Source organism: Xiphophorus hellerii, chromosome 9 (genome assembly GCF_003331165.1).
Source record: "Xiphophorus hellerii strain 12219 chromosome 9, Xiphophorus_hellerii-4.1, whole genome shotgun sequence".
Taxonomy (NCBI): Eukaryota; Metazoa; Chordata; class Actinopteri; order Cyprinodontiformes; family Poeciliidae; genus Xiphophorus; species Xiphophorus hellerii.
Genome location: NC_045680.1, coordinates 21070837 through 21087888, shown reverse-complemented (window position 1 = coordinate 21087888; position 17052 = coordinate 21070837). Strand labels below are relative to the sequence as shown.

The 17052-nt window shown below is 40.5% G+C and overlaps 3 protein-coding genes across 4 annotated transcripts in view; 1 reads left to right on the top strand and 2 right to left on the bottom strand.

Annotated features, from left to right (window-relative positions):
- Window positions 1-7770, bottom strand: part of dnm3a (dynamin 3a) — a 29422-nt gene extending 21652 nt beyond the window's left edge. For both annotated transcript variants that reach the window (XM_032572825.1, XM_032572826.1), the window contains exons 1-5: window positions 7174-7770; window positions 4200-4273; window positions 3789-3938; window positions 3476-3679; window positions 919-1017 (exon numbers count right to left, since the gene is read on the bottom strand). In XM_032572825.1, the coding sequence (XP_032428716.1) occupies window positions 919-1017; window positions 3476-3679; window positions 3789-3938; window positions 4200-4273; window positions 7174-7334 (688 nt within the window). In that variant the 5' untranslated portion in view covers window positions 7335-7770. The remainder of the gene's footprint in view (window positions 1-918; window positions 1018-3475; window positions 3680-3788; window positions 3939-4199; window positions 4274-7173) is intronic.
- Window positions 7771-8089: 319 nt separating this feature from the next.
- On the bottom strand, window positions 8090-13693 carry mettl13 (methyltransferase 13, eEF1A lysine and N-terminal methyltransferase). Its single transcript, XM_032573104.1, has 9 exons — window positions 13432-13693; window positions 13052-13324; window positions 12499-12970; window positions 12210-12409; window positions 11384-11567; window positions 9900-10055; window positions 9581-9793; window positions 9351-9482; window positions 8090-8451 (listed from the first exon to the last, which is right to left on the bottom strand). The coding sequence occupies exons 1-9, from the start codon at window positions 13582-13584 to the stop codon at window positions 8168-8170; spliced, it is 2067 nt and encodes a 688-aa protein (XP_032428995.1). The 5' UTR covers window positions 13585-13693; the 3' UTR covers window positions 8090-8167.
- An 81-nt stretch (window positions 13694-13774) lies between these two features.
- On the top strand, window positions 13775-15621 carry itpa (inosine triphosphatase (nucleoside triphosphate pyrophosphatase)). The gene is made up of 8 exons (XM_032573105.1): window positions 13775-13899; window positions 14060-14117; window positions 14412-14476; window positions 14574-14647; window positions 14742-14773; window positions 14880-14992; window positions 15074-15150; window positions 15338-15621. The coding sequence occupies exons 1-8, from the start codon at window positions 13837-13839 to the stop codon at window positions 15468-15470; spliced, it is 615 nt and encodes a 204-aa protein (XP_032428996.1). The 5' UTR covers window positions 13775-13836; the 3' UTR covers window positions 15471-15621.
- Window positions 15622-17052: the final 1431 nt, after the last annotated feature.

Genomic DNA, 17052 nt, shown 5'->3' with positions numbered 1-17052 from the left:
CTGATAGACTGTGGCAATATGTTTGAAAAAATTGGTTGTTCTTTATCCAGCCCGACTAAGCTTAAGCTATGAGCAACAATTTCAGCCTCCAACCAAATGATACAGACACACCCAGAAAGAGTTACAGCTTTGATTGCAGAAGGTGGATCTACAATGTATTGCCTCGGGGAGACTGAATTCAAAAGCATGCCACACTTGTGGCAAACACCACCATAAAACACCAAAAAAGAAATGTAACCATGCATCATTTTCTTTACAATAATGTACTATTTTGTGTATGATAATCAGAAAATTTACAACATGATAAAGTTTGTAGTTGTAACATGACATAATGTGGAAAAGTTTGAATGGTATGGACACTTTTGCAAGATACACAGTCTTCTCATGTGAGACAAATTCAGCTTGCATTTTCTGATGTGTCCTTGGGAACTTTCCCCTTACAGCCATTTTTTTTTCCCATTATGACAACAGTGAGAAATTTGTGTGTATGTATAACAGAGGGGCATGTTGTACGAAGTGGACCAAATCCCTGACTTAGAACAGTGATAGATGTAATAGCAGCAGACTTCAAATATAATGCAGCAGCTCAGTGCTGCTACATGAGCACTTATACCAGTGGGCTCCCATGGCTAATGGATTTCCACTGCAGGAGAAGCATGAAAGATCCCAGCAACTGGAGGTACTTTACTCATTCTGCACACAGACACACTCTCTCCCTCACACACTCAAACGCCTGCAGTCTACATTGTCCACATTTCTCACCTAACCACTCAACAGCAATGTATATTATTACAAAGTACAAATGCATGCACGTAGGCATGATCTACACACTATTTCAGTAATAATAATAAAAAAGGGTAAAACTGGAAGTGTGACAAATTATAAAAAAAGAAAGATCATTTCTTTTTGTCAACACACCTCTGCGTAAGGGGAGCAACCGGTTTTCTAGTATTTCCTTGGCATCAGTTCCTTTATCCATCAGATCCAGTTTTGTGATTACACCAATTGTCCGCTGACCTGGGGCGAAGAAAAAAAAACTATCTTTAAATTTTTATTTTATTTTGTTTTTACAATATATTATTTCAATGTTATATCAGTTTTCTACGGAGCCCTCTAGGGGACATGGGGAATTTTTTTTCTTTTGCGTTCCCTCGCAAAACTTTTGCGTTACCTCGCAATACTGTACTGGTCAGTTATGCAGCATAATTGAACACTGCAAGCCTTTCTTACAGTGGGCGCCGTATTTTCTGCTTTAATATAAGGTTATGTGAGGTTTTTCCATGAATGTTAGAATCTTTTTGTGAAATATCTGAAGTTTTATATCTTTCTTTAGGATAGAAAGGCGCCACAAACCTACGATATAAACAGAAACTTTCCGTAAGTAGGAAAGAAATAAAAATACATCCTAATTTGGACTATTTCTGAGTTATTATCGCGGGTAATAAATCATCTGACAGTTTTGATTGTGTCTCTGTTGTGTTGGTAGTCTGAATGGTTTAAAGAGCTGCTTTCAGTGCCGCTCCATCTTCGCCTTAACAGACATAAACATGCAGTAAAAAATAAATCGATTTTCAATCAGTTTTTTGCACCAAACAGTTGATAATAATAAACAAGTTTTCACTGAGGCTCTGTTAGAGCCATATGAATGAAATAAGTAATTATTGATATGACAGGAGCAGGCGGCTTTGACACTTAGGTGTGTCGACGTGGGAGTGACGTCACCAGGTATGAATGGGAAGGATACTGGCTTTGTGTGTATGAGGAAGCGGTGAGCGGGGCGGTCAGTCCTTGCAAAGTTTGGAGCATGATCATCAAAATGGAATAAATCGATAATTGTGACAGAACAAAGAAAAGGTTTGGAGTTGATTGATACACGGACAGATGAGATTCCCCGAGTTAACCCAGTGCGGCCCTTTACCATCATTAGTTTGTCGTGTTTTTAATAATAAAAACTTGTTAATAGTAAAAACTGTTTGGTGCAAAAAACTGATTAAAAATCGATTTATTTTTTACTGCATGTTTATGTCTGTTAAGGTGAAGATGGAGCGGCACTGAAAGCAGCTCTTTAAACCATTCAGACTACGAACACAACAGAGACACAATCAAAACTGTCAGATTATTTATTACCCGCGATAATAACTCAGAAATAGTCCAAATTAGGATGTATTTTTATTTCTTTCCTACTTATGGAAAGTTTCTGTTTATATCGTAGGTTTGTGGTGCCTTTCTATCCTAAAGAAAGATATAAAACTTCAGATATTTCACAAAAAGATTCTAACATTCATGGAAAAACCTCACATAACCTTATATTAAAGCAAAAAATACGGCGCCCACCGTAAGAAAGGCTTGCAGTATTCAATTATGCTGCATAACTGACCAGTACAGTATTGCGAGGGAACGCAAAAGTATTGCGAGGGAACGCAAAAGTTTTGCGAGGTAACGCAAAAGTATTGCGAGGGAACGCAAAAGTTTTGCGAGGTAACGCAAAAGAAAAAAAATTCCCCATGTCCCCTAGAGGGCTCCGTAGTTTTCAAATACATTCTAAAACTTTGGCCAAATATTTTTTTTTATTAATCAGGAGGATATTCTTATAAGAGATGCTTATTTGTTTTCACACAGTTTCATGGTTTGTTTGTTTGTTTATTTGACTCCTCATTAGCCATTGCTGTAATAATGGCCACTCTTCCTTGGGTCTACAGCATTAAAAAAAATACATTTATCACAAAAACAGTTACACACACTTAACATAATGTATTGATTCATAATGTACAATTATTGTTGTGTTTTTCCACTTAGATTCCCTGCTGCACATATATCTCTGGAACTAGCTTTCCTGTTCCATCTGTAAGAATAAATCAGCAACAAAACTATTCCACCAAGGCAGCCTCTGCAGTAAAGTTTTAAGATGGTTTACTGTCTCAGTCCTAGTGTTTTACTATCAATCGTATTGATTTTAAGTGTTTTACTCAAGATTTCATAATTTCCAGGCCTGTCTCCTTATTTTATTTTTAATGATTCTGTTTCAACAAATTCCTTTTTGTCAGTTTCAAGTTATTCCAGTGACCAGTGTGGGCTTTTCATCTATACTGGGTACTAATCAGTTGAGCTTGGTTAACCAGTATTTGTCAGTAGGGGAATCTTTAACACTTTCATTGGTCAACATCACTTCTGGTATTCTATTTGCTGGGGATATTTACACACAATCAAGAGTTTTCAATCGAAAACAAGAACTTAATGAGTAAAAATTAGGAAAAATATCCAAGTGCAAGTTAGTGGTCGATTACAGAATTACAGTTTTGAAGAAGAGGGGAGTGGATCTACTGCACCAGTGCGCCATGCCTGGTGTGTTTTAAGTTCAGACACAATTATCCAAACAGTTGTATGAAGTTGTGTAGCTGAATGAGCAACAGTACAAAGAAAAAGAGTTAACGCCAACATTGATCTGCCAGTCATCCCCCACATAGATGCAAGTTACCTTGCGGGTCAACGTCTTTGGCCAGCTTAAGTGCATCTGAGTTGGCCAGGTCAGTGTTAGCGGGCGTGACAGCCAGAATAAGACAGTTCTCCTTACAGATATACTGCATGATTATGTCTCGTATCTGGTACTCTATGTCCGCTGGCTGGTCTCCCACAGGTACTTTGGTGATGCCAGGCAAGTCCACAAGAGTCAGGTTCAGCACTTTAAGCACAGAAATAAACACATGCAGGTCACATCTATACCAGCTATACCAGATATATGGTATCTAGTGGATGGGTAATGAGTAACACAGAAAAACAAGCTGCGTTACCATGAGGCGAGTAAATCTTGAGGGTGATGGGAACAGGAGAGATGCCTTTATTTGATCCTGTGAGTCTGCGTGTCTCTGACTCAATTTCCCTGCGGATATCACCGAAATCTGTGAACTTCCTTCCCTTGCAGTGGAAGAATTCCCCGTATTCTTGAAGGATACACAGTAAGCAAAAGAAACATCAGTGAAACAAGCGCAACGTCATCAATAGAAGTCTGCTTGACTCTCGTTATCACCGACACAGTGCTAAAGCAATTCTACTTCTATTTGCAAGCATTTTATTAAACGAGAAAAAATACAGGAGTGTTGAACACTACTCCAGCGTTTTAAGGTATAACATATGCTGCCATCTAGTGGTAACAGGGAGGACGTACTAAGGAGTGACACATCAACTGCATCTGTGATGTTTACCTGCGCTTGAGTTTAGGAGCTGAAGGATTAACGGTCTCCGTGTGACAATTCCTGAACCCCGTGGAAGGAAGTCTCTGTTAGATAAGAAAGATCGATTTTGAAAAAAATAAATAAATAAATATGCAGACACACCCCCCCACGCCTACACACACACACAGACAGACAATGGGCAAGAAGAAGTCAGTGTTTCAGAAACATGGTTTTAATTCTATTTGGAGCAAACCAAGCTATGACAATAACTGCTATGATGATATCATGATTTCCTCATACAAAGCGTCACACAATTTACGCAGCATTTACAGGATAAACGTGATGACAAAGACCACAAAAATGGTTTTCACCAAACACACAGATTATTGTTTGAGGAAAGTGATGCAGCGGGTGCAAAATAACCCCCCCCTTTCCTATTAAAAATCCTTTTCAGGAAGTTTGTTTTACTACATCCTGTTGCCGGTCAGACAGTTCACTACAGAAAGGGTTGTCATAACACAATCCTGAAACAAAGGCCTGCAAATCAGGGCTAAAATATCAACATGGACACAGATGGGAACTAGTGTGTTCATCACAACTGCTGCTTCAGTTTGCTTTGTAACTTATTCAAACAACCACGCTATTCACCAGAGAGCAGGAATATTTTTAAAACCATAACATCTTTCATCCGTCTAGTCAAGATGGGACAAAATAAGGCTTTGTTCGGGCCATTTTTATTCACATGAATAACTTGTAAGCTGACTAGGGTTGTGCTCCAGGAGTCACGTTGACCTCAGTCCTCTTTACTGCCTTCAACAAAGTCTGCGTGTGAGATAAACTCTGAGTGCTCATGGTGCTCTGAGTGCCGTCACACCACCACGTCTGGCATCCACCACTTCACACTGGCAAACATGTCCAGGATGCTCTGTCGGACTCCATGATGTAGAACATACAAACACTGGGAGATGCCTGAAATATACGTTTCACTTGATCATGTCCTGGTCGTTGAGAGGCCCTCATTGTTTTACTTTTGACCATATAAATCACCCCGCAGTACTTTACAAATTTATGCATATAAGACTTGCAGTATCAATAGATTTGATTATTTGTTGGGGTTTTTTTTGGATGGGAGATTAAAGGAATAGAGGATAAATTAATAAAGACTCAGAAGTAGTTCTGAGAGTGATCAATAACAACAAACATACAGATGTTTTAAGGACAAATTGCTGATAAATTGACCCACAAGAGGGTGACGACTCAAACACCAGCAAATAAATATCCATCCTTCCCTTCTCTAAATAAAAAGAAAATATTCAGAGTGAGACACAAACAAAAGCAGAAAAATCTAAACTATATAGCTACAAATTAGGCAGAAGCTTAGATCATATTCATTAGACCTTTTCTATTCCTCACTCCCTACACTTCTTTTTACGCTGTAAATTAAGAGCATTAAGTTATTGGCGTTCAGAAGTATTTAATAAAATGTAGCAGTGGCGGTTTTTAACTTTAGTGGTATGGCTTTGACGCAGTTAAACCCAGAAATAGCTTTCTATTTCCTACTTGCATGTCCAGTCAATAGGAAGTAGGCACCACCTTTGCTGCGCACAGCGGAGAAAATATGGCTGTTGGCATATGTTACTGAAGTTGGTATATGATTTGAAGCTTGTGACGCAACTCAAAATTGAAGAGCTGTTTAGGTAGTGCAGACATTTTACCATCTCTAGTTCAGTATCTTGCATATTTAGACGAGTCAGATGTCAAAACTGACATCTTTTAATTGTGTCTTAAAAGTTTTTAAGACACAATTTGAGATTTACAAAATATTTCTTTTTGCTTTGTAAATACCAAAGAGAATTTGAATGCTTGTATGCCATTGTTTACCACTTCATATTGAGAAGGCTAATACTGAAAGCAATATATTTGGAAAAGGGGGATTCAGATTTTTTTTTTCAATGTTTCTGACATTATACATAATAAAATGTGTTGGGGGAGCAGTTGTTAGAACTTCTGCTTTGCAGCAAGGAGGTTCTAATTTTGAATCCTAGCCTGCACCCTTCCTCTATAGAGACTGAATGTTCTCCACATGTGTAAGTGGGTTTTCACCAGATACTCCAGTTTTCTTCCACTGTGGTCCGGCACCTTGCAAATGTAACTGGTATAGATAATGGACAAATAAATGTGGGGGGTTTTTGGTGCGAATGTGTGTGAGTCAGCAACAAGAGGGGCTCACCCAGCACACAATTCAGGTTAGAACCACCAATACTAGATTGTGGAAGGCAGAGCATTTATCCTTTGCCTTTCCAGTCTTCCTCCAAGTTCTATAAGAGATGGTAATTCATAATTTTTCTTAAGTGGCAAGAGTTTCTTCTCTATGTCAATAGAAACATCAGTTATCTAACATGTCAAATTACTTACAGCATATTATTCGATAAGCATAAATAAATCCCAATCATAAGGATGTGATGAATAACTTTGGCTGAAAAACTAACCCCACCTGTGCACTTTTCCACATTTTCACAGTTATGCAGTGGGACAACCAAGAGGTGGTCGGGAATGGACATCTTATGATATTAGTACCCCCCCCCTCCTAATATTTTAATGCATGGCTTTTAGGGAGAGGAATAACATTCCTCTGTCAATAGATATTCATGTAATAGGAACAGTAATTTAGCATGATTTTCAACTTTTTGCAGGGATTTAAAAATGTCTCAACATATTAAAATAGCTGATTTTTAGTGTGCAGTTACTAACAAACACAATATACAAATTATTAGGTTGTTTAAAATGTAAAAGATTTAAAGTTCCAACAGAACATATACGGTAAATACATAAATAAACCTGAAGTTCTGTTTCGGCTTTTTGTTTTAGTGGGCCACTCCGAGATTCCCCCTTCATTCTGGATGCGCCCCTGCAGATAGTGAAACTCCACGTGGAGTGATTCACGCACAAAGGGGAATTTTTGTTGTTGTTCTTTCGGTTAACATTTGAGTGATGATGATCTTACCTGCCAACAAAGTTTTCCAGCACGGAGCTCTTACCCGCGCTCTGGCCGCCCACCACGGCGATCTGCGGCAGGTGGAGGCTGCTGCTCTGTCCCACGGTGCTCAGAGCTTCCTGGAGGCGGTTGACCAGCGGGATCAGGTCCTCCATCCCACGGTTGCCCATCGCAACGAGGGCTGCTACCTGTCCAGCCCCAATTTTCCCGTTTCCCCCCCCCCTTTCTAGTCAACCCCACTCGACAGCGAAACTACCATATTTTAATGTTACTCGGGGTTATAAAGTCTTTATGAAGTGAAAACATAAAAACTTAAAACATAGGACACGCGAAACAGGGCTGCTGCTGCTGCTTTTTCCAAGGCAGGACCAGCCGTTAGCACTTCAGAGTAAAGAAAGTAACATCGGTCCTTGTCGTTGTCAAAGAAAGAATATCCCCTATAAAGTTCGCTAAAGACATGTTTCTTCACTCAAACCTTAAAACATTTGTAGTGTTTCCTCTCCTTAAAACTCCGGACAGGTTTCCGTAGTTCCCCCTCTTCCCTAAGGTAGCTCCATGGAAAACAGAAGTAGGAACGTTCTGCTTTGACAGCTAACGGAATGAAGTTTTCTGCGCATGCGCATAAGCGAACAAATCTGCCTCCCCTGAGCAGCCCTTCCTCTGTCCCACACTCCTCCTTCTCCGAAATCAGAAGACAGACAAACTTTGTAGCCAATTAGCTAGCACCTAAAAATGCAATCACTGCTCTGGGGTTGCAGCTATTTAAACTCCCACAGGTCTGGAGTAGGGTAGGGCACAAGCTGCTGCCCTATAAACACAGCAACCAGAGCCAGAGTGTGTAGTTCATCCACTGTAAATAACGCTGCTGCATTCTTAGCCTGTGAGGGAGTGTGCACAGTGGAGTGAAAGAGAAACCAGAGGCAAGTGAAAGAAAAAAATGTACACGATATTTATTAGTGATACATTTTTTTTTTTCCATCAGTCTAACCCTGTGCTTAAAAAGTTACTCTAGCTTCAGATCTTTTATCATCTCTGCAATGTCTATGAGTGGCCTTCGTTTGGGTTCAGTCCTGTCACAGGACAACGTGCTCTGGAAATTCTTGGCTGCTTGGCTGGAGGATGGAAGGATGTGCGCGGCATTCTTTTCTTCTCGGGAGCACAGGAGGACCTCGTTGATCTCCTCGGCGATCTTTCGAGAGAGCACAGTGGGAAACACGCTCTTGACACGCTCGAGCACGTCCGTCCTCAGGACTGGATCGCGGCACACGAGGTTTAATATGAACAGACCTGGCAGCAAAAGATTCAAAAGGATGGTATTACAAACAAATGAAAAACTATATTTCCGTTTTAATAGCCTCAAATCTAAATAAGTCGGGGATGTGTGTAAAATGCAATGGTAACATTTAATGTACTCAAATGAAGATCAAATTATTGCATTTACTTTTAGTTTTGTTTCGGATACGTGATCCCAAGTTATTTCCTGTTTGGTCTTGTCAGGCACCTTCCCACTTCCCAAACACACACACACACACGCACGCACACCCCCACACACACTTGATTCCTCTACTCCTGCATTCCAGAATTATAACATAATCCCAAAACATATGTAAAGACACTGCCACACATCTTAAATCATTCTGGCATTAAAAGCTACAATAAAGCATGTTTGGGATTCAGTGGCTTCCAATACAATTATTATAATCCTTGAACTTTTCCACATTTTGTCACGTTGCAACTATAAACTTAAGTGTATTTTATCGGGATTTTATGCGACAGAACACAAAGTGCTGCACACTGAAGTCAATTTAAATGGAAGGAGAGTGATGAAGGTTTTCAATGTTTTTCTTTCTTCATAAAAATAAATCTGAAGTGTAATTAACCCCAAGTCAAAACGTTTTATCAGTTTTGTACATCTAGAAACTGAAATCATTCTTCTTTGCAAAATAGTTCAATCACATATAGACTTAATAGTGGGTGTCTGAGATTAGCAGCTTCCAAGTCTCATCAGTGATCTTTAATTGCAAGTAGGTCAAGACTTTGAGAAGGGTCTAGGTTTTATCAAAACCGTGCTGAAGTACCTTCTTGCTAGATGTGTACTTCCACTTTGATCTCAAGACTATTGCAGATTATTCTAAGCTTTTTTTCCCCCAGGAATATATATGTAGTAAAATTGAACCCTTGTTTACCTCTAGGAGTGAGCAAGTTAAAAACTTTCTGCAGAACAGCAGTTTCTACAAAGGCAGCAGGAGGGCAGCTCATCCCCACAGAGCTGTCTTTGTTGTCTACATCAAACATGACGACATCAAACAAATGGCCACCTATAAAGAAAAAAAAAACCCAGTCAGATGTGAGTTTGTTGATATATCCACTTTTTTTTTTTCTGTCAACGTTCCTGACGCCTTATTTTCACGCTGACCTTCTTTCTCCAGGAAACAGATGCGCTCCAGGCCATCGCCAAGGGTGACGGTCAAACGATCGTCCGGTCGGAATCCGAACCATTCCTTTGCCACCTCCAGCACAACTGGGTCTAATTCTACTACCTCGACGGCGGCATCAGGCACAAAGTCTCGGAGGAACTGAGGCAGGCCTCCTCCGCCGAGGCCCACCAGGAGCACCGAAACCGGAGCGTCTAGGAAGGAAGACGGTCAGAAAACGTTTGTAAAGATGAATCCAATGCTAACTCATGCAGAGGTTCTGGTATATCCAAAAATGGAGGGGTCTGCACAGACACACACCTTTGTTCTGTGGGGTCCCCACGCCAAGCATAGAAAGACCAGCCACCATGACCTCATGGTGAGCACAGCACAGGAAGCCGCTGTCCACTGACACACAGGCTGAAGGTGTAACTGCTGCCTTGGTCTTCTTTTTGTTCTTCTTCTTGTGACTTGATGCTGCACAAATTTTCATCATAATTTATTCATATTATTGCTCCCCATTTTATTATATTAAAATAGCACCTTTAATGTCAAAGTGGAAACTAATTTGTACAACATAATGACAGTTAAATAAAAATATGTAGCATAAAATAAGTGATTGCTTAAATATTTGCCACATTCAAGTCAGTAGTTGGTAGATGCACCTTTGACTGCAACAACAGCACAAACACTCACTGGTTAATCAGTATTACTGGCTACCATTATAGCATGAAGACAAAAGGACATTCCAAGCAAATCACAGAAAGGGTTATTGAAAAGTATATGTTAGGGGATGGATACAAAAAAATCTGGAGTTCAGTTTAATCCATCATCAAAAGATGGAAGGCATATGGCACGTGTAAATCTGCCTAAATCAAGCCATCTTCCCAAACCGAGTGACCGTGCAAGAAGGAGCCTAGTGAGAGAAATCGGCTTCAACTTTGACGTTAAACGGTTTATTCTATTTTTTTTTCTCAAACATGCTAAAATTCTTGACCATTATTTGTAAAAGCAATAAAAAGGATAAAATATCCAAAGGGGAAAATACTTTTTATAGGTGTTGGAAGGATTTTATAGTTAATTATCATTTATTTGTTTTACCTTTATTTTATAATATCATCCATTTCATTTACCTTTGCATTTACATTTTAATAATGTGCTTTGAGTGTCTTGAAGTGTTTGCAGAAACTCTGGAAGCGGCCTGCTGAGGAGTGAAAAAGGAGGATACCATGAACGAGACATTCCGGCGTTGATTGCCTAGAGGAACTGCAAACCTATAGTCTTATCTTATGAAATATGCTTTTGAAGATTGTATGAATGAGTTGTGTTCATGTGAGTGTGCAGCTGTTTTCTGCTCCCCCTCCCTTCAGGGCTGCACACTGTCATGTAACTAGGGAGTTCCTAATTCTAATAATAAATTCAAATATGCTACTAATTTTGCTTAGAGTTGCAAACAAACCCATTTGAATATTTAATTTAAGGAAACTACAAATGTCTTGGTGGTAAATATATAAATTTATTAATGTTATGATTGAGTTTTTCTCACTTTTTATTATTTTCCATAAATAATATCTGTGTGAAGATTTTTGTGTTACTGTAACTGCTGAGATGATGGCTAATAGTTGCCTTGTTGATTTTCATTTGCTTCCATTGTGCCACAAAATGTGGCACAATGGGAAATGTCCCACTAAATGTTTAACAATGCACTGCAAATGTGCTGATCTTGCTTAAATGTTAAAAGATTATTTTTTTAATGCAGTACGGTAAAGAAAATCTACATGCAAAATAAAAAGAATGACCAGTACTTGATGGGACGAGTCGGCTCTCTGACTGAACCAAGGAAATGTTGGACAGGAACACCAGCCTGCGATACAGTTCTCCATCTTCTCCTCTGACGTTCTCCACACAGTACTCCCCACTGAGCTGACTCACACCCCTGCTGACTTCTTCTCGCCAACCGAGATCCCCTCCCACTGACAGAAACGGCACCTGCATGAAGAACGAGAGTCCCAATGGATTACCGGATGAGCTTTTCTAGAGCCGCAACAAGCTCATTTTTGTTGAAGGCAGTTTTAGAAAACAACATCCGAACGTAGAGGAAGGCGCTCTGGTCGAGTGAGACCAATGTTTGACTTTTTGCCTTACATACAAAACATTAGGTGTGGCAGAAAAAAACTTGAGGCCGTGAAAGTGGTTTCACTTCCAGAACAATCGTGATGCTTATAATGCAGGAGATCTACTGAGGGGTAAGTTGGATCAAAGCATATTCGTGAGTTAGAATGACCTAGTTCAAATAACATTTTTTTGCCATAACAATTTATGACAAGACTTGAAAGTTGATTTTCTGAAATTTTCTTCTTCAACCAGCCTGAAAAAGGCAGAGCTATTTTGCAAACAATCATGGGGAAACCCTTCATGTCCTAGATCTCCAAAGCTAACTCAGACATACCACAAAAGATGGTGGCTCTACAAACTATTTACTCATGAGGGATAGATACAAATGCATTCCATATTTTTTTTTTATGATATACTGCTTTGTGTTTATCTATCAAATAAAATCTTTGAAATTTGTGGTTATACAGTGACAAAATGCAAAAACACTTAAGCGGACACGAATACTTGCGTGTTTACCTGCTGGTTGGTTGGCATACCCGGTGGAGCCAAGTCCATCACCACCGGTGAGAGCTCTGATTGGACTGCTTGCATGTCTGTGTACTCCTGATTCCTGTGCATTGAAGCAATAACCAGGCGACGAAAATTGGCGCTGGCAGCCAGCTGCCTCCTGCCCTCAGTGGAGCTATAGAGCCAAGCCGTCTCACTCCCTCTGGGTACTGTCAAAACAAGACAAGTCAGGCAACTAGAATCAATGTAAGAACAAACAAAATATAAAAGCAATGTGATGGAGAAATGCAGAGCTCACCTATAAATATAGCAAATTGGTTGGATCTCGGCACTTTGGCTCCAGGCGGACAATCTTGCACTGTGAGAGTGTATCTGGGAAGACCTGTCTTGGCATTACAGAGCGTAAGGGAAAGGCTCGAGCCAGGGTCTGTGCTTGTACGAAGTCTCTTCCTCAGAACAGAATAAGCCTGATACTCCCTCACAGCAGACAACAGCTCACACACCTGTGTGTGTCTGACAGGCGCTCCATCATCGCCGACACACATCTCTAGAATGGGAGTAGGCATGGGTTGGCGGAACTTGGTGCAGATGAGAACAAAAACAGGTAAAGCGAAGGTGTCTTCTTCTTCTTTCCCCCTTTCTTCCTGCAGGCAGTGAAGCCTGACCGCCCAGCCCATGTGAACAAAGTGCTCCACAGCCAGCTTGACCACAGCCTCCTGAGCCAGAGTCACACACACATACCGCCCACCGACTTTAAGGACCCGACCAACCTGCAAGCACACAATGACGGGTGGACAAAAACGTAAATCCTTTTCATATTTTGTCTGGTGCTGCATCTGCTGCTGTCTTACCTCAGTGATCATCCTCCTGGCCAGAGCTCCTTCCTCTTCAGATGCCATTGCATCCAGAGTGCCTTTGTCCAGAGCGGCCTGGAAGCTGGCATCCTCATAGGGAGTCTGGGTGGCATCCACCTGATGGAAGGTCAGGTCTGGTCTGCGCTCTGCATTTCGCTGGCTCATGTGAGCCACTACGGTCTCGCTGATGTCTATGTTAGTCAGGTGTTTGTAGCCAACGTCATACAGCTGCTCACTCAGCTCAGAGTTACCACAGCCGACGACCAGAACCTACAGGGAGGAATGCAAGACATGGAGAACTGTAAATAAAAGGCTTGTGTTCTGCAGTCATGGGTTTATAAAAGTTTTAAACTGTAGCAGGATACTGTTTCTCCCACCTTATCCTGCACTTTGATATACTTGTGAAGAACGCCGCACAATTTGTTGTAGTCTCCATACCACTCAAAAGCTCTCTCCCCTCGCTTCTTGAAGAACCTCTCCCAGTACTCTGCAGAGCTGAACTCCTCGGCGGTGCGAGGTAAAAGGCTCATTTTGTCCTCTAGGGTGTGAACTCGTTTCAACAGCTACTTTCCAGAACTATTTTTCACTCCGCATGGCTCCTCGGACTCGGTTGTCTGCCCGGACAACATTTCTGACAGTACCTCAAGGTGATTGGTGAATTCTTTCGTTGGCGAGGACGCTTGCTGGTACCTCATTCGCTGCGAGGTGAAGGGAGTGATTTCATTGGCTAAAGTGGAACTCTGAAGGTCCGGGTTTTTTTAGTTCTCCCGGTGTGGTTAAACATGGCTGCCCCAGCAAGAAAAACTGTCGTCTTTGTGACTGGAAACGCAAAGAAAGTCGAAGAAGTAAGAGTTTGACATTTTGTTATTTGCTACTGTCTTGTTTTATGTTTAAAGTCTCTATTTTTCTTACACGTATCAAATTTGTTTGTTACATCCGTGAGCTGCGTTTTAGATGTACCGTTTATATTTCTAACTTCGTTTCCCCCCCTCCCACATCTTTCAGGTTGTCCATATACTCGGAGACCAATTTCCCTACAAAGTCGTGCCGAAAAAGATTGATTGTAAGTACTTAAAGGAGACACCTCACTTAAAATGAGCTGCTACTGAATAGCCTCATTCAGTAGCAGCTAAGGAAGCAGAGGCATTTTGGGACCACAAGTTAAACGTTCAGTTTTACTTGACCACAAGTAAAACGTTGCTACGTTAAGTTAAACGTAGCAACGTGGCAAAAGTAAAACGTTCTGTTTTACTTGTGTGTTTTACGTGTTCACCACAAGTCAAGATACATATAAACAATATAATAGCATAACTCTCTGTCTCTGCCCACGCTTCACGCTCTGCCCACTATACTCCAGTGCCTGAGTACCAGGGGGAGCCGGACGAAGTTTGCATACAGAAGTGTAAGGAGGCCGCACGGCAGGTACATTATATTGTAACTGTATAACTGCAAGACACCCCCCCTCATTTTCACCTAACTTTGTTAGCATAAAAGTGAAACTGCATTTTTTATCCTGAAGATTGATGGACCAGTCATAGTGGAGGACACCTGCCTGTGTTTCCGGGCTTTAGGAGGACTGCCTGGTCCTTACATGTAAGTGCAGTTCCTATTCCTAATAAAGTCGTACATCTCAGATCATAAAACTTTACCAATGTTAATAGGGGTTTTTTTGTTTGTTTGTTTCTAGCAAATGGTTTCTTAATCAACTAAAGCCAAGAGGTAAGTAGTAAAGTAATTGTTCATTTAATGTTGGGTAAACAAATTGTGATTAAAGCTCTGCAATATTTCTAATCTTTTGGTATTTGGTTGTGGGATTGTAATTCAGGCCTCCACACGCTCTTAGCTGGCTTTGAGGATAAATCAGCGTGGGCTCTCTGCACCTTTGCATTCAGCGCTGGTAGAGGTGAACCCGTGCAGCTCTTCAGAGGGAAAGTTGAGGTTAGATTCTGTCTCACTGACATTTCTTTAGTGGCTGCGTTGTGTAGTTTTGCCTCTGACATACTTCTCAACATAATTTAGGGGATGATTGTGGAGCCCAGGGGGCCTCCAGACTTTGGATGGGATCCCTGTTTCGAGCCAGACGGATATGACAAAACGTAAACAACTATTTGCTTTTTACCACAAGAGGGAGCCAGAGGATAACACACTGTTAGAGTGGATATAGAAAATACCAAATCAGAACCCCCATCCTATTAGGGATAAAGTGCCTTTGTCAATGCACTGTTTTAAAAATGCTTAATCTTTCTTTGTCCTCTAACTTTTTCTTTTCTCTCTTATCTGTAGTTATGCCGAACTTCCCAAAGAAGTAAAGAATTCAATCTCTCACCGCTACCGGGCACTTGCGGCCATGTCCGAGCACTTTGCAAAAATCAACCGTACCTCACAAGAGAGCAAGAAGAACAAGCAGGATGAGTAAAAGTTCTTTGGTTTCAAAAAAGTGCACCGACCTGGATTGAAATTAGATGGTTCACCTTGTAATTACTGTGTTGTGAAGCCTACCGCTGAACGGGGCTTGGGTTATATCTGTTTCTGTCTTAATTTGAATAAACTTTTATTTTCGAAGGTTCTATTTTGTGAGTCAGTCTTTGACACAAATTGTTTTGGAATATGTTTTATTTATAAATACCATGATCACAATAACTGTAAGGTAATTTTTTTTAAAAAGGCAGCGATCACTTCCTCCAGTTTTGCTCTCCTGTGCCAAAGTAGAATCTCCAAGTCGCCTGTTTGAGTTTTAGTTTCCTGGGACTGACAAAGATAGACTCAGAAAAGACCATAATTCATGAAATGAAAAGCTCCTGGGTCCTGATGAGAGCAGCAGATCTCTCTGTTTCTAAGGCTGGGCCCGTGGATTTTGGCACAAGAAGCAGAAAGTTGTTCAAGATGGAGTCCAAAAAAGATGGAGGGAAGGGAGTTTGGGAGGAGACGGCCCCTGATGGGGAGAGTGGGGTGTTCAGTGGACATAGCACAGTGATACCAGAAGAGATTTGGTTAAAAAAAAAATGACTGGTCTCTGAACAGGAACTACGCATTCACCTGTGACTGATGCCTATTAGAAGTACTGAGGATGAGTCAGGCTCATAAACGTGTTTTCTTTTAGACCAGTTGGAACATGTCTGGAATACTTATATTGGTACAGTTCTGGTATATATATATAGATATACCAGATAAGCACTCCACGCATGCTTATCACATAAATGAGTGTTGTTTTTAGTGAACTTTGGTTAGATTTGATTTTTAGTGACTTATTTAAGCTGCTGTTTTATCCAGATAAAATGATAATCCAGCTAACAACTTAAACGAGTTTTTAAAAACAATTTGGTGGACAAATTTGAATTTAGAGTTTTGTCTAGTTTAAAAGGGATCAAAGTTACACACACACTCACTAATCCTTAATCAAATGTCCTTTACCATGTTGTACCTTTGATACATGTTTCTGAAGCCATCAACAAGCTTCTGAAATAACTGGCTGGCTATACCATCCTTTTGTTCCATATGTGGTGGTAATTTTTACCATGACTAAATTTTTAAAAAATCACAATAAATTCACACTTATGCATTTAATTCTAGTTTTAATTTAATGAATGTTGTATTTTTTTCTATCTTGAATAACAGTAGTCCCTGAACCTTGATAGGATGTAAAAATAACTTTTTTCTTGCTTATATGTTGTGTCAGCATATGAACTCAATAACTCAACCAAGACATTTTGGACAATTTCATGCTCCCAACTTTGTTGGAACAGCTTCAGGATGGGCCCTTCCTGTTCCAACAGGACTGCTCACCAGCGCACGACGCAAGGTTCAAAAAGAAATGAGTCCTGACATCAATCCAAGAGAGCACATTTGGGATAAATATGAAGCAAGGACTGTGACTCAGGCCTTATAAATTAGGAAATTGTCAAAAAACATTCCCATAAGCATCACCATAAACCTTGTGGAAAGCCTCTTCAGAAGAGTTGAAGTTATTAGAGTTACAAAAGATGGGCCCAAAACCTAAA

What these genes read in the sequence shown, in the direction of transcription:
- mettl13 (XM_032573104.1), bottom strand. Translation starts at nt 13,584, where the DNA reads ATGAGCCTTTTACCTCGCACCGCCGAGGAGTTCAGCTCTGCAGAGTAC. An exon ending in GAGCCGACTCGTCCCATCAA is followed by an intron (nt 10,056 to 11,383) that starts GTACTGGTCATT and finishes AAATTTGTGCAG; the next exon opens with CATCAAGTCACAAGAAGAAG. An exon ending in GGGGACCCCACAGAACAAAG is followed by an intron (nt 9,794 to 9,899) that starts GTGTGTGTCTGT and finishes CTTCCTTCCTAG; the next exon opens with ACGCTCCGGTTTCGGTGCTC.
- itpa (XM_032573105.1), top strand. Translation starts at nt 13,837, where the DNA reads ATGGCTGCCCCAGCAAGAAAAACTGTCGTCTTTGTGACTGGAAACGCA. An exon ending in GGACTGCCTGGTCCTTACAT is followed by an intron (nt 14,648 to 14,741) that starts GTAAGTGCAGTT and finishes GTTTGTTTCTAG; the next exon opens with CAAATGGTTTCTTAATCAAC. An exon ending in TCTTCAGAGGGAAAGTTGAG is followed by an intron (nt 14,993 to 15,073) that starts GTTAGATTCTGT and finishes AACATAATTTAG; the next exon opens with GGGATGATTGTGGAGCCCAG.